This window comes from Condylura cristata, unplaced genomic scaffold, assembly GCF_000260355.1.
Source record: "Condylura cristata isolate star-nosed mole 26May11 unplaced genomic scaffold, ConCri1.0 scaffold00003, whole genome shotgun sequence".
NCBI classification, from domain to species: Eukaryota; Metazoa; Chordata; class Mammalia; order Eulipotyphla; family Talpidae; genus Condylura; species Condylura cristata.
This window is the reverse complement of record NW_004567104.1, coordinates 42823149-42839116: the sequence shown is the minus strand read 5'-3', so window position 1 is coordinate 42839116 and position 15968 is coordinate 42823149. Positions and strand designations below refer to the sequence as shown.

General features: G+C 35.2%; 1 protein-coding gene across 5 annotated transcripts in view; it reads right to left on the bottom strand.

The window, feature by feature from the left end:
* CD47 (CD47 molecule) overlaps positions 1–15968 on the bottom strand; it is a 57929-nt gene that overhangs the window by 14954 nt on the left and 27007 nt on the right. For all 5 annotated transcript variants that reach the window (XM_012733288.1, XM_012733289.1, XM_012733291.1 and 2 more), the window contains exons 4-7: positions 6589–6696; positions 5052–5144; positions 3976–4068; positions 2294–2386 (exon numbers count right to left, since the gene is read on the bottom strand). In XM_012733288.1, coding sequence (XP_012588742.1) covers positions 2294–2386; positions 3976–4068; positions 5052–5144; positions 6589–6696 — 387 coding nt within the window. The remainder of the gene's footprint in view (positions 1–2293; positions 2387–3975; positions 4069–5051; positions 5145–6588; positions 6697–15968) is intronic.

Below are 15968 nucleotides of genomic sequence, written 5' to 3'. Positions count from 1 at the left end.
CTTTGTTAAATGTAGTGGGCACGGGGAAGAAAGAAACAAAGAGAGGCCAGCAAGATAATGGGTTGGGAGAGAGCAAAGAAGTGACCATGGATCAGAGACACCTGGCACTGAGTGGGTACTGAAGATGAGGTGCTGTTAAGGAGCAACATAATCAGCAGCAGCATCTTCAGGAGTCAGACAAATGGTGATTAGAATAGTCAACAAAATAGACTATGTATCAACATTTATAATGTGATGCTTATGAAAGCTACCAAATGAATGCTATTGTGCTTCTAAAATCTTAATTGTATTTCATGGAATTATGAGGCCTGAGAAAATTCCACTGAGTAAACAACTCTAACTTTTGAACAAATAAGCTAAAGCTAGGAAGATTTTAGTTAAGTAGTTCAAAAATTTCGCTAATAAGAATTAAATAAAGACAGGGGGGAGGGACCAAGAATATGTAACAAATTTGAGTTCAATGATAACTCAGCAAAAACTGAAGTTTCACAAATGCAAAATTTCTTTGGAAACAATATGCAAGGTATATGGGAAATCACATGACTAACAATTCAAGGTTTGTACTGATGTTTAGAAACATGGTTCATCTAAGTCAACATAGAAACATTAGTTTTTTTACTCCATTCATTTGAGAGGTGGTTAAGAGTTTGATTTACTTTACAAATAAAAAAATAATTTTTTGGAAGGGGATTAATATCAACCAGATGGTAGATAACTCCTTCAACTTAATTATGACAATACAGTAATTTTAGAATAATGTTAACTGTGGGCTTGTCATATACGGCCTTTATTATATTGTGATATGTTCCATTATTGAGCATTTTTACCATAAGTGAATGTTGAATCTTGTCAAAAATTTTCTATAACTTACTGATACGATCATATGATTTTTATCTTTCTTTTTTGTTGATGTGGTAATTTGCACTAATAAATTTGCAGATGTTGAACCAAACAAGCATCCCTGGTGTAAATTTCATTTGGTCATGATGTATGATCATTTTAATGTATTGCTGAATTCAGTTTGCTGAGATTTTATTGAGGATTTTTGATCTATATCAATCATAAATAACAGTCTATAGTTTTTTGTGTGTGATGTACTGTCCACTTTTGGTATCAGAGTAATGATGGCCTCATAAAATATGTTTGGAAATATTTTCTCTCCCTCAATTTTTTAAAGAGTAGGAGGAGAATAGATACTAGTTTGTTTTTGAAGGTTTGGTAGAACACACTAGTGAAACCATCTGAGTTGTTTAAGAAGATGTAGTATATACACAATGGAGTAATACTCAGCTATGAAAGAGATAAGCGCTTGCCATTAGTACAACATGGATGGGGCTAAGGGGATTATATTAAGTAAAATAAGTCAGAATGAGAAAGACAAACACCAGATGGTTTCACTCATATGTGGAATACAGAGAAACAAAACAAAAGAACAGATAATACAAACCAAACAAATCTTACAAATAAGAACAGAATTGAAGCTACCAAAGAAACAGAGGTGGGGAATAAAAGAGGGAGGGTCCCGATGGACTCTGATGCACTATGGGTGCCTTGGGTGGTGGGGATAGCGTGGTAACATACATCTGAAGAGGTGCCATCCTATAATCTATACTCTGAATCATACACAATGTTGCAACCCAATCTTACCTTAACAAAACAATAATAAAAATAATAGGAATTTTTACAGAGACCTGTTACTTGAAAAATGGCAAGTTAAATTCAAAGCGTTATTCAATAAGTTATTTCCATACTTAAGAAAGAATTGATTTTTAAAAGTAGTGAAAAGAAAGTTTTAAAGTAAATGTTTTTATCACATTGAACTTAATAAAAAATAACGTCAAATTCCAACGTAAGTGGACATTGCTTTGCAATTTATGTTTCAGTGCCAGTCTACTTAGGATAATCAAGGTCTATAAACAGTCTGCAAGAAGAGCAAGTGACAGGTTTCTGTGAAAATTCTACCAAGAATGGACTAGCTGAACATTCTTTTTTATGAGTTAACATGAATCCTCAAAAATCTCTCCTTTTATTTGTGTAAAAAAATCTAGACAGTCTATAACAGAAAGCCATTTTATTTTAAACTGGCTTATAATCTACACTTTTCATTAATTCATGTGACCCTACTCCTTTTAATTACTCTAAGTCATTCCAATTTTAGAAATACAGCAGCATTCACTATATTTTCTCATTTTGTGGGTGTCAGTATATTTGGAATTAACTATAAGAATGAATCAAAAACATTTTCAAAATTAGAAATTTCTGACACAAGCTAACAATAATAAGGCTGACTTACCAACAAATTTCATATAAACTAATCCAAGTAATTCTGCTAGAGCTATAATACCCAAACCTGAAATCAGAAGAGGGCCATGTACTGGGGTGCACTCTGTAAAAACAAATGAAATTGTATTAGAAACCTACACGCAGTAATGAGTAATGAGTATTTCAAAGCTCATTAATAACTTATTAAAAGCAATGTTTTTAAAGAGAGCAATTCTTTTTCTAATTATCAAGAAACAAAAATATATTTATCAATTATTAACTCAGTCAGTCAGCAAAATGACTCCAATTATTAAAAAAAAGATGCTTTTAAATTGGATAACATGTTTCATATCCTGACTAACAACATCAAAACTAGAGATAAATGGTATATAAAACTTAGACTCCAACCAATTGGGGTCTGGTAATTAAAAAATTCTCCCACAAATACAAGCATAGCTACTTGGCTTCTAGCACAATCAGTCTGTGGCCCCAATTCCCATGGCCATGTGGAAGGCACTATTCTCAGCAAGGTGGGAGTGAGAGTTAAAAAAGAAAACACCAAATGCTGACAAGGATGTGGAGCAACAGCACTTCATTTGCTGCTGGTGACACTTTGCAAAGTAGTTTGGCAACTTGCTATAAAATGAAATATCCTCTTAACATACAATACAGGCATCATAATCTTTGGCATTTACCCAAATGGAGGTGAACACTTATGTCTACACAAAACATGTACATGATTTAGCAGCTTTAAACATTATTTCCCCAAACTGAAAGTAACCAAGATATCCCATAATTGGTGAATAGGTAAACTGAAGTGCAAACACACAATGTAATATTATTCAGTGCTTTTTAAAAAAGGCCCTCAAGCTGTGAAAGATATTGAAAAACCTTAAATGTATATTAGTAGGTGAAAAAAGTCTATCCACGAAAGACTGTATGATGCCAACCATGAGATAGTCTGCAAAATGCAAAACTATGGCAGCAGTGAAAAGATCCATGGATGCCAAGGCTTTAGGACTGGGAAGGATGACTAGGCAGAGGACAGAGGATTTGGGGAATGATAAAACACTTCTGTAGGATACTATTAAATATTTTTATGACTATGATCCATGTAATTATACATTTGTCAAAATCACAGGACATATAACACCAGGAGTGAACCATAATGTAAACTATGGGTTTAAGGTGATCATACGTCAATGTTGGTTCAACCTTTGTTTAAGAAATGTACCACTCTGGGTGGGGGATGCTGATCGTGGAGGCGACTACAACTGTCTATGGTATATGGGAACTCTGTACTCCCCACTCAATTTTGCTGAGCAATTAAGACTGCTTCACAAAATAGGCCATGTGTCAGGGAAAAAGAAAAAAAAGCTTTGTCTAAGAAAAAAAATTCACGTAAAACAAGTTGGGACTAAAAAAGTAAAGCCTTCCTCCCTGGTGGCGCAGTGGGTTAAAGCGCAGCACTAAGAAGCTGATGCCACTTCCGCATGAGTTTGATTCCCACCTGCCCCAGAGGTGACCCACATGACATGGCAGACCTCTCCTGACCCACCGCTGCTCCTCTCAGCAGTGTACTTCAATGATCTTGTCTGTTCTGCTCCCCACTGTCTCTGGTGAATCCTCTCAAAGACCCTGCACCTCTGGCCTGTACCCCAGTTCTGTATGCACAAATAAATAAATCTTCAAAAAAAAAAAGGAAAGCCTTACCTGTGACACAGAGGCTTAGGCCAACCAAAGAGAGCACATAGCCCAGCACCTGAAGTATCAATATGGCAATGGTGAAGGAGGACATCCCAATAGCTGGAGGAAGGAAAAGCATGTTGAGAGCATTTAATAAACAACCATTCCTTCTTGCATCTTGTGCAATCAAGAGATCAAAAGTATTCTTATGATATTAGACTGATTGTAGGGTTACTGGTCAGAGTTGATGTTTTCCCAGAGATCTAAACCTCCTGTTCTACCCAAGTTAGTCAGCTCCAGGTTCAGCAACCTTCTTTTTTTCACTGTGAACTGAGCTAGTTTTTACCCACAATCTAGAATAATTCTGTTTTTGCCACACATGCATTTTTAAATATACATAGCTTGGCCACCTTCTGGTGGAGCGAGCCATTATACAAATGTGTCAGTGTAAACATAATGATCTTTACTTTGTGTACCTACATTGTGATTTTTGAACAGTTATTCAGAAAGTCAGCTCTAAGACCAAAGGTTAAATGTGCAAATACAAAAAAAACTCTTTAATAATAACAAAAACATTAATGATTTACTCCCCAAATGCAGTGAAAATGACACCAATTATATTGAACAGCAATATCACTTAAACCTATAATACTTTGCTAAGACTGGTCAATAAATAACAGAAATTAGATATTTCCACTATTTGTGATTTATAGGACTGTTTTTTAAAATTTTTTTTAAAAGAGTAGCTTAGCAAAAGAAGTTGCATGTTCTATATACTTATAATTTAAGAAAACTGAAATAAGAATATGAAGATGACCATTAAGAAATTTTATAACAAAATTTTAAAAATCTGAATGGTGGGAAATATATATGAAAATCACTTTTTTACAAAATAATTGAATGCCATGAAAACCTAAGTTAGTCTTAAAACTAATTCATATGGGGAAAATGTCACTAGGAATAGCTTGGAAATTTTTTAATAAAATGACTTTTATTGAATTGTTCAAAAAAAAAATACAAGAACACTTAAACCAAAAATGATCAGCCTTTTATTTTTAAATGAAAAAGGTAGACACAATCACGCTATGACAACAAATACTCACCTATCATAAAAACACAGAACTGAAGTAATATTAATATCGCTGTAGGAATTACAATTAAACCGAGTCCGGAAGCATTTTTTGCTGAATATTCACCTGTTAATACAAACAACATTCAAAATATTTTCCTGCAGAATTCCTACTCTATGGGAGGTTAAAATGTTTTATTAAATATATTAATCTCAAAACTACTCTTATAAACCGTGAAATATAGGCATACTTCATTTTATGCATTTTGCTTTATTGTACTCTGTATACAGATTCTGAATTTTTCACAAATTGAAGGTTTGTTGTGGCAACCCTGAGTGAGCAAGTCTGTGGGTGCAATTTTTCCAACATTTTTAGCAATAAAGCATTTTACAGTAAGGTATGTACATTGGCTTTTAAACATAATCTACTGCACACTTCACAGGCCACAGTACAGTGTAAATATGACTTTTATATGCATTGGGAAACCAAAAACTGTGTGTGACTGATTTTACTGCGGCATTAGCTTTGTTGTGGTAGTCTGGCTCTGAGCCTGCAGGCTCTCTGAGGTGTGCCTCTGAGGTGTCCCTCAAGCTTCATACAAAACAGGTGATTATTTTTTGATGGTTGAACACCAACTTAAGATACCTGTCAACATCTAACTTTTTAGTTGAAGACTTGAATTAGCCCTGCCTTCCTACAGATTCAGAGCTGAGAAACTCTGGAGTCAACCCTGTAAATTGCTTTCATTCACTATATTCAATCTGCCTTAAGTCAAACGGCCGTTCTTGTAAGTTGCTTCTGAATTAACCTTCTTTCTTCCCATGTCCTCACCGACATCCGCTGCAAAGATAGCTGCCAAATTCCTATTCCTAAATCTTACACATAAACTATATTATGTTCAAAAACAATATGCTTTTCTATCTACACTTTGAGTCTCGGCCTATCTTTGCAGTTCTTTCCATATGCTCTGTACCCTCACCTCTTGCTCCCATGCCCCACCTCACAATACTACTGCTGTTTCCCACCTCTTGGCTAATGAAGTGCTCCTCTGCAGTGGGTTGAATGGTGTCCTTTAAGAAATGTGTACCTCCCAACCCCTAAATGCTGAATATTAATTTTTATGGCAAAAGATGAGTATTATAGCACAGAGCAAAAGCCAAGATTAAGTTAGGATCTTGAGAGGAGCTTATCCTAGGTTATCCAGGTGAGCCCTAAAGGCCACAACAAGCGACTCTGTGAGAGGACAAGGAGATCTGACACAGATCCATGTGACCAAGGAGGCAGACAATGAGCATATGCTGCCTCAAGCTGTGGAGCTGCACAGATGGTCCCCAGGTACCAGAGGATAGAAGAGGCAAGCAATGGCTTCTCCCTTACAACCTCAGGAGAGAGTATGGTCCTGATGGCATCTTTACTTCTAATTTCCGGAACTGTGAGAGAACTTCCATTGTTGGAAGGTACCCAGTTTGTGGTCATTTATTATAGTAGCCCTAGGAAACTAATATGCTCCCTCAAGGAATGCCCTTAAACTCATCAACCTGGCTTCCCTAATAGGAACTCTTTATCTTACCTGGGACAAAAAGAATGGCTCCAACGATGACAACGGCAGAGAGCACTAGTCCAGCAACAAATAAAAGAATGGTTTTCTCCTTTGTGTAACTCGATTTATATTTAAGTGCTGAAAAAAAAAAATTAGATGAATTTAATCATAAGAAATAGTCATTTCAGTGATGTATAAAGTGCAGAAACAAACTGATAACTTACTAATTGAATTATCTTTGAGGAATAATTCTTTCTCATCAAGTTAAACCCTATCAATTTCTTTTTCATAATAAGTCCATGGCTGTCATAATAAGTCCATGGCTGAATAGTGTCATGATTGTAGAAATGTGAATGCTAAATTTAGAGGTGATGCCTTATTCCCATTATACTTTAAAGAATGATGTTTATGTGGTGTGTATATATATGTATATCATACACAAATATATATAAGGATTTCACAGTTGAGGTATCATTAACATATTGGGCCACATAATCTTATTGGGGTGGGGGCTGCTCTCTTCATTATAGAATGTTCAGGAGGATTCCTGGGCTCTACATATTAGATGCTTGTAATGAGCCCCAGTTGTGCAAAAATGTCCCTAGGTATTGTCAAATGTTCCCAGAGGAGTAAAACTGCTTACAACTGATATACATAATGAGGATGGGAAATAACTGGCTCATAGCAACTTCTTAAAAAAAAAAAAAAAGAAATATTTGGCCCAATTTTTATAAGAGTTTGAAGTATACAGAAATCTAGATATTCTGTTTTGAACAAGTTGAATAAACATCAGACAAGCAAATTCTCTTGAAATCCTGATTTGGGGGGGCAGAGGTGGTGGTGAATGCTTAAATTGTTTATCTAAAATTATTTCATGAAACAAACTCAAAATACTAAACAGAACTCATCATACATGTTGTTGATTTTGATCTAGATCTACTCTTAAGTACCCAAAACCTTCCCTGAAAGAAAAATGGAATGGATAAACCTAAAAAATATATCTATTTCTTTTAATATATATTCATTTTTTGGGTTTTGTTTTGGTTGATGTTAAAATTAATTTTTTCACCCACAGAATTGTTAAGTCACCTGCAAGCAGACTGAGTAGCAGGACGCATTATTTCAATTCTGCTGGGTTTCATCTACATATAATATTTTCTGTGCCACTAACCAAGCGGTTACTACTGGGAGATTTTTTTTTTTTAAGTTATAGTTAGCATTTAATTTGCTTCCACTAAAATGACAAATATACCAAGTACAGTAAAGACAACTCTTAAATGGCTATTATAAAAATCTGTTAAGGTAATATATCTTGAGGCTTTATAATAATCTATTGTTAGGGTATTTAAGGTATAATACAGACACCTAATTTTTTACTTAATCTCTACTTACACTGTAAATTGAAACCTTAGCTTTAGCCTACTTAAGGGGATATGGAGAGTTACATAGCAATCAACCCTGAAACTGAGTAACTGAAATCTACATTTGTCATAAAAGAGAGAGAACCGGGCCCTCCCTGTTGGGAAGGCACAGCACTAAGAAGCTAAAGACACTTCAGCATGAGTTCGATCCCCGTCCCAAGGTGATCCACATGGTGGGGCAGACCTCTCCAGATCCGCCCGCTGCTCCCCTGAGTGTGTACTTCATCAGTTGGCCTGTTCTGCTCCCCACTCTGTCTTTGGTGAATTCTCTCACTGCCCCCTGATCTCTGTCCCGTACCCCATTTCTGTATGCATAAATAAATAAATTTTTAAAAAATTGTAGAAGAGAGAGAACCAATGCAGCAAGTTTTCCATGCTTTCATTTGATCCTTCCAGGCTTGGAACTTATTTGACTATGACTCAGCCATGTCCTTGCCATCTTATAAAGTGCAGATTTTTATAGCTATCCTATTTTCTAGGTTCCTATAGTAGCTAGGAGGAAATTCAGTGTATAGCTTACAAAAAGCACAGACACAGATAAAAAAAGAAACTTTCTCCAGACATACGTCAGGTTTTCCATTTTAATCCCATGTATATTGTTATCTAAATAGAGCTTGAAAGTTCTGCAAAAGGGTTATAAAATAGAAGCTGTTTCAAATGTACCTCACAATCAATCAACCACTCATAAGAGATACTTCTAGGTTTAATTCAGTACATAAAAGAGCTACTGAGATCAAGCAGCAAAAATTCACCTTATAACATAGCAGACATTCATACAAAAAGATTGACACACCATTCTTAGTAAAAATAAGAGTTTGAACTTCATATAAAATCCAGCCTCTTCAGGCTTAGAAAAGCTGTAGGAGACAATGCCAACAATACTAACAACAACAAATACCATAAGATACTTTTGCATAAAAATATACTACATGTTGGAGGTGGTATATTTTCTGTAATTAGCTCAAGTACTGTGTCTTTTCAAGGCTACCTAAATTCTACCTTAAATTAAGCAAACATCTCTAAAAAACATATTAGTGTGGTCTACTTTACGACAGGTAAATAAAATGATTTTCCATGTTTTCTTTAATGAATTTTTAAAAAGATTCTATCATTTTATTTGCTGACAATGACTACATTTTCATATGCACGTATGGAGGAAGCATCTTGTTGCTAGCTCAGCTGGCCATTATTTGAGTGAAGTTAGAAGGTCAGGGACCTGATATAGATACCACAAGACCCAATTATCTCAAATATCTTTTACTGGTGTTGTTTTCTTGCACACATATCCTTATTTATGAAATCTACCAAAACTTTATTATATGAAAGAGAACAGATTCAAGTAATTTCTCAAACAGCATTAAAATAAAGATAATTTAATATGTTCTTAACAGCAACAGGGTCTATTGAACATCTTTGTCTGATTCTTTTGTCTGCTTGGCAAACCATCTATATAATTTTTAAAATACTGCATGCTTTAGAAAAGCTGCTTCAGCTAAATCAATACACAAAATAAAATAGGAGAAATAACAGTATTTGTACTTTTCAAAACACAGATTTAAGTTTACAACAAAATGGAGAGGGAGGTATAGATTGCATTTTTTTTAAAAAACCAGGATGAACCTGCATTGACAATCATAATAATTCAAATGTCATTGTTGACCTGGTTTAGTCAAATGTCACAGTTGACCTGGTTTGATCTTGGTGTTACATATTCTCTGGGTTTGGACCAATGTGTGAAGACATGCCCATGATTATAATACAGAGAATCTTCACTGCCCAAAAGAGCTTCTATGTTCTGCCTATGTCTTCTCCTCTCACGCCACTGCAGCATTGGGATAAAGTGGACCGCACCTTTTATTGTTTCTACAGTTTGGACTTTTCCAGAATGTCTTATAGTAGCAGTTATAGAGCATGCAGCCTTTTCAGACTGGAATCTTTCATTTAGTAATAAAATGCTGATGGCTCTTCCTCCATGCCTTTTCATGTCTTGATTGCTCATTTCTTTCTAGCACTAAATAATATTCCATTGTTTGGATATACCACAGCTTGTTTATCCATTTGCCTACTAAAGGACATCTTGGTTGTTTCCATGCTTAGCAATTGTGAATGAAGCTGCTATAAACATTCCTGTGCAGATTTCAGTTTAGACATAAGTTTTCAGGTCTGTTTGGGTAAATACCAAAGAGCACAATTGTTGGATCATATGGAAAGAGTATATGTTTAGTTTTATATAACAAATTACCAAACTGTCTTCCAAAGTGTCTGTGCCATTTTGCATTCTTCCTGTAATAGAGTTCTAGTTGTTTCACAATCTCTTTGGTAGATTTGATGTTGTCAATATTTACATTTTTAACAAAAATGTGTAACATTTCTGTTGTATGACACAGGAAAAACATATGAGACAAAAAACTTATTTTTGTCAACAAATTATGAATTCTAAACTTCCCCTTTCTCTACTGTCGATAAAATAATTAAATCTAGCCAACTTCTCTGAAATAAGCTAGGATTGGTTCATTCATTTGCTCTACAAATATTTCCTATATGCCTAACAATGAATCGGGAACATTTATCCAAATCATACCAACTAAATGCAGGTACAAGTAGATTTCTCTATTCAATAATAATTGACAACCACACAGAAATCACTTTTTTAAGTGTTGGCAATGAACAATGAAAGTACTCCTCTCTCATTGCCCTTATTGTCATGTGTGGTGGGGCAGGTGGGGGCAGAAGAGAGCGATTAGACATTTTACTCCCTCCCAAATCTTTTTTCCTAGTTAAATAAAAGATGTGGTCTACTTTATCCTGAGAAAGCCCCTTTGTGTATTTAATCTTTCAAATGCATGTGAATGAAGAGGTGACATGTCCCTCTGGCCACCTGAAGAAACAGCTAACATGATGAATAAATTTTCTCAACTTGTGACTGATATAAAGCACATGTCAGGCAGAAGAACTCTGTGGTTGAAGAATATAGAGAGATTACCAAGACAATTAGAAGATCAATAACAATCTATCATCTTAGTTTTCATGATACCCCAAGAAGGGACGGATAACTCAGCATACCATAAAAACCAAAGTCAAAGAAATCGATGCCCACTCAAAAGACATGACAGTCAGGTGGTCCCTTGCTAAATAACCAGTGAATTACTGGTGAGACCGAGGGGCTAAGGAGTGAGGCATAAAGCATGTCAGAGCAAGAGTAATTCATAAAGGCAGACATGTTTTATTTTATTGTTACAGAGCTATTTTCTGATAACTCAAGGAAAGTAATTTTAGGACCTTTTTGGTATCTATTGAGCAACAGATCACTCTTTCCTTTGATGCGGAATAAAGCACATCTGAACTTTTAAAATGAAATTACAATTTCAAATTTTTTAAATATTTAAATTTAAATTACTATTTTAAAAATATTTAATGTGCTCATTAAAAAAACAATGAAGTCTTTGTGAAACTAATGCTGGAGAAAAATGAATATTAATGCCAATTATAAACTGAATACCTGCCAGGAGAAAAGTAAAGTAATTTACAATAAACTCTATACACTATCCAGCTTGCTTTTAATGAAACATCTTTATCAAAGTGAATATTGGGTAGAGATCACATTCCTATCCTAAAGACCCAGAAATGAAAGAGCCCAGGCTTTGGATAGCAAGTGCTTTGAATATAAAAGATTAAAGAAAAGGATGTCCAACACACTAACTTCCTCGCATTGGTTCCGAAGTTATCCTTATCTTGTGGATGGTGCCATAACTTCAAAGTGAATACAGGAAGTTGGGATGTTTCAATTTGGATAGGGTCAAAGGGATACATTTGACACTACAACTACATTTCTAAAAAAAAAAAAAAAAAATACGGTTTTATACAGTGCCTCCTATAGTAAAATCAGCACATAGACTATTTAATAACAAAATATAATAAAGAAGTGAACAGGACAAAGGGAAAGTATGGGAGTTCAAGATTACTGAAAAGAGTTCACAGCAAACTTAATAACAACATCTAATAGAGACCATTAGCAAAGTCATAAAACAATTATTTGTAATACTTATTGGAATGATATTTTATTTCCTAGATAGAAACTTCATGGTGCAAGTTAGCATATATTCTCATTTGTGCAGAATGATTTTTCTATTCTACAAAGAAATCCCCTATTCCATTACTTCTTTTCAATGTGCTTTCATGGCCTTACTTTCAATATAAAGCTAACCCTTGAGAGCACTCAAGGTCATAGTAGGATCTCAAGGTTGTTGTGACAAGGAATTTTTTTCTCGAGTTACCAAACAATGATTTTATAGCTGAATTTAATCAAATACTTCAGAGTAGGAAGCAAAACCCCTGCAGACTAATCTTGGGCAGGGACTGAAAAGTTAGGAAAGAAGATGAAAGATGCCTGCAGCACAAAATTTGCAGTGTTACGATGGTCCTTAGTATAGTTTTATATATATCAATTCCATTTGCAATTTCTTAATACAAGTACCCTCCCCCCCAAATAAAAATAGTTCAAATATCAGAACCATACTATAAAACTTAGTATTTGTATAGTGTATATACCTCCCTGCTATATCTACAGTCCACAGATCATGCAAGTAACAGATGTGCATTACAGTCATTGACCAATCATAGAACTTTTTTCAAGAGCTGTTAGTGTGAGGCCTCTGTACATCTATTATATTATACTCAACTCACAGAGACAGCAAAGCATGTGTTGTGTTATCTCTTTGTGCACGTGGATTAGCAAACATGACACTTTACAGTAGAGGTTGAAAGAAGAAAGTGGTCAGCAAAGATGAACAAAGTTAAGAAAAGTGATCAAGTGGGAACTATGAACTAAACATAAATATCATAGAAGGAAAAGCTGACTATGAGAATGTCAACAAAGACTAGATGGGCAGTGAGAGGGACTGGGAAAAAGTGAACCTAATGGCACAAATGAGAACTTGACAAAAATGAGGAGTTTGTGACAAAAAGAATGAACATGTCCAGAGGAAGTGACTCTCGCACAATACTTCACACTAATAGAACTTCTGGATGTATTTCATGTTTTGTAAGCTTTTTATGTAAGCATAAAATTGGGGAAGCTGATCTGAATTTAGAAGGGATTATGTCATTCACCAAGAGAACATGCTTGCTCTGTATTCAGATTCACACAACAGAAAGGCAGGCATTATTCAAACTTTAACCTCAAGGCTTTTAATGTTCTAATTTACATTGATAAAATACTGGTTTTACTATAACTTTAATTTTTAAATACAGTTATTGCTCATAGTAGAGTTTTCAATGTCTTGACAAGAATTACAAAAGTCATGGGACAATAGTAAATGTTTACATTTATTATTAGATTGCTTTGCAGAGTTTCAGCTAAAGTGGTCAAGTTTATGGTCTTTCCATTCTGGGTAAAGTGAGGACTTATTGTTTAAAGTATAGAATTGACATTTCTGGAATACAAGTTTGAAGGAAGGAAAAGTAAGAACAGACAAACCTGTCTCAAGAAGTTCAGACTACTAACCGTTTCCTGATGCAGGATTAAACCTTAGTCCTACAGGAACCAGAGGTTGTAGTTGGCAGAAGATGAAATAATTTATCAGATATCTATGGATGCAGAGTACCTATTATATTGTTAAAGAGTGAGGAAAAAGACCTTGAAAACCAGCCAAGAAATTGTCAGTGGTGTGGGAAACTGTCAGCTAGTTTTCAAAGTGCCTAAAATGTAATATTACTAGGGATTTGTTACGTTTATTAAGGCTTAGTGTTTGAGTCTGGTTATCCCTGAGCTGTTTGTTAAGATAAGAATCTACTGAAAAGTTCATCAGCTAAAACTAAAAGCAAAGGTATTTAAGAACATCTTGTAAGATACCTTCTTCAAAAGGTGGCTGAGGGCTTGGCTCTGGGAGTTAAGAAACTCTCTCAAGCTTCTTCCCCAGTAGGACTGATCGCATCCTGAGATATTGTTCAAGATACCACTATGGTACAAATACAGAATGTTAACCTAGGGAAAGTCTAAGTATTATCTTCGATATACAAAGGATGCAGAGGCAGAGGTAGAAATGACCCTGTCATTGTCAAGTAGAGACTATAAACAGTAATTTGAAAAGGTTAAGAACTGGAAATATAGAAAATGAAAACCATGGGTTTGAGTTACTATTAACTATTTTGAGGGCTGTAAAATAACTGCACTCTAAAACATATAACCAGTGAGCGGAAAACAGCAGTGCTCCCTTGCTTGGTGGAATCCCCAGGCCATAAACAGGAGGCCTCTTACAGAGACACAAAAGTAGTTTAGCTCTATCTATGCTAAAGGTGTGACAGAAGGCACAGAGCATGCACACTTACATGTCTTCTCAAATGAGATGTGGGTGCTACAAAGTCAGGGGCAATATGCATTTCACTCCACATCTCCAGCCCAGTGCCTAGTAATCAGTAGGCACCCTGTCAATAGACATTTGTTGAATAAATAAACTAGGTCAACATTCTGCTCTATTAATAACAGTTCCATCGACTCATTGTATGCACTTGGATACAGGTTCACTCTTCATGGAAAAAAAAAATCAATATAAATTCAAAGACAGTAAGGTAGTATATACTATAATGATAAATGGCATTGGTTTAAATCCCAAACCATCAGGAAACAGCTGGACAGCTATGAGAAAATTATTTAGCCTCTTTGTGCTTCAGCTTTTTAACCTATAAGATGGGAATAATAACCGTAGCACCTCTATTCCCATAGAGGTTCCTGGGAAAAGTAAATGTGATTTCAGATGTAGAGTATTTCGAACAGTGCAAGAGTTCTACAAGTATTTAGCTACCATTATCATAAAAGTTTTTAAATGTGAGCTCAGACTAGATGGGTTTAATAGAAGAACAATCTAAACACACACACAAATACACACCACACACCCCGTTGTTCTAAGATGAGCCTAAATAAAAAATTGCCTTCAATCCGTTTTTCAGTTCATAAACATATTCCTTAAAATGTGACCAGTACAATAAATAAATAAAAAAAGAACATTCAACCTAACTAACACAAAGATAAAAACTGAAACAAGATGTTTTTTTCACCCATCAAATTGTTTTAGAATGATAGTGATATTAGGACTGGGAGGTGAAAGGCTGAAAGACAGGTATTCTCATCTGATATCATTGATACAATGTTAGGGAAAACATTTTGGCAACCTGCAGTAAGAGCCTTAAAATATTTTGCCATTCTAGTCTAGTCTATGTAATTTTAGCAGTTACTTCCATAGTATACATAGTATACAAAAAGAGGAAATAGCCTTAATATCTATCAAATCAACATGAGCATAAGCAAATTACAGTTTATCCCCACCAGCAGAGCACTGGCAGCTATAAAAAGTCTTTGGAAAACATAGGGGGAAATCAGGTTGTACATGCATATAAGCCATGAGTTCACTTCTTTTTCTTTCTTTTTTTTTTTAAGAAAGATAATATAAATAAAAAGAGAAGGGATACAGAAAATTCACTAGAATACATCAACTTTATTTCTAGGTTGAAGGACTCTAGATGATTTTTGTGTTTTCTATATAATATCCTATATTGCATAAGATATTCCAAAGTGATATGTACTACTTTTTTTTTAAGTCAGGAAAAAGAAAAATGTGTTACTTTTATAAAGTATGACTAATAGTGAACAGACTCACCCCTGGCTCAGTCTGTTACCGAAGCCATCTGGTAATTCTTGAGACTGCACTCAAAAATGCAACGAGGACTCAAGACACAGAATGGGAGCGATAGCAGCAGGGTATATTGAAAGAGAAAAAGCAAGAGACAGAACTCCAGAGAGACCATGTGAAGAAAAGCCATTCTCCAACCAAAGTCTCTGTCTGCTTTTTACAGATTTGGGTCTTTGGTAGGAAAGGGAGTGATCACTACTTCCCACCCAAGACACGTGATATGGGTCACTCTCATCAGCGTGGTCCTCTTCTTGTGTCTTTGGGGCGGTCTCTCTTCAAGGGGTACACCTGTAGTCAGTGCTCA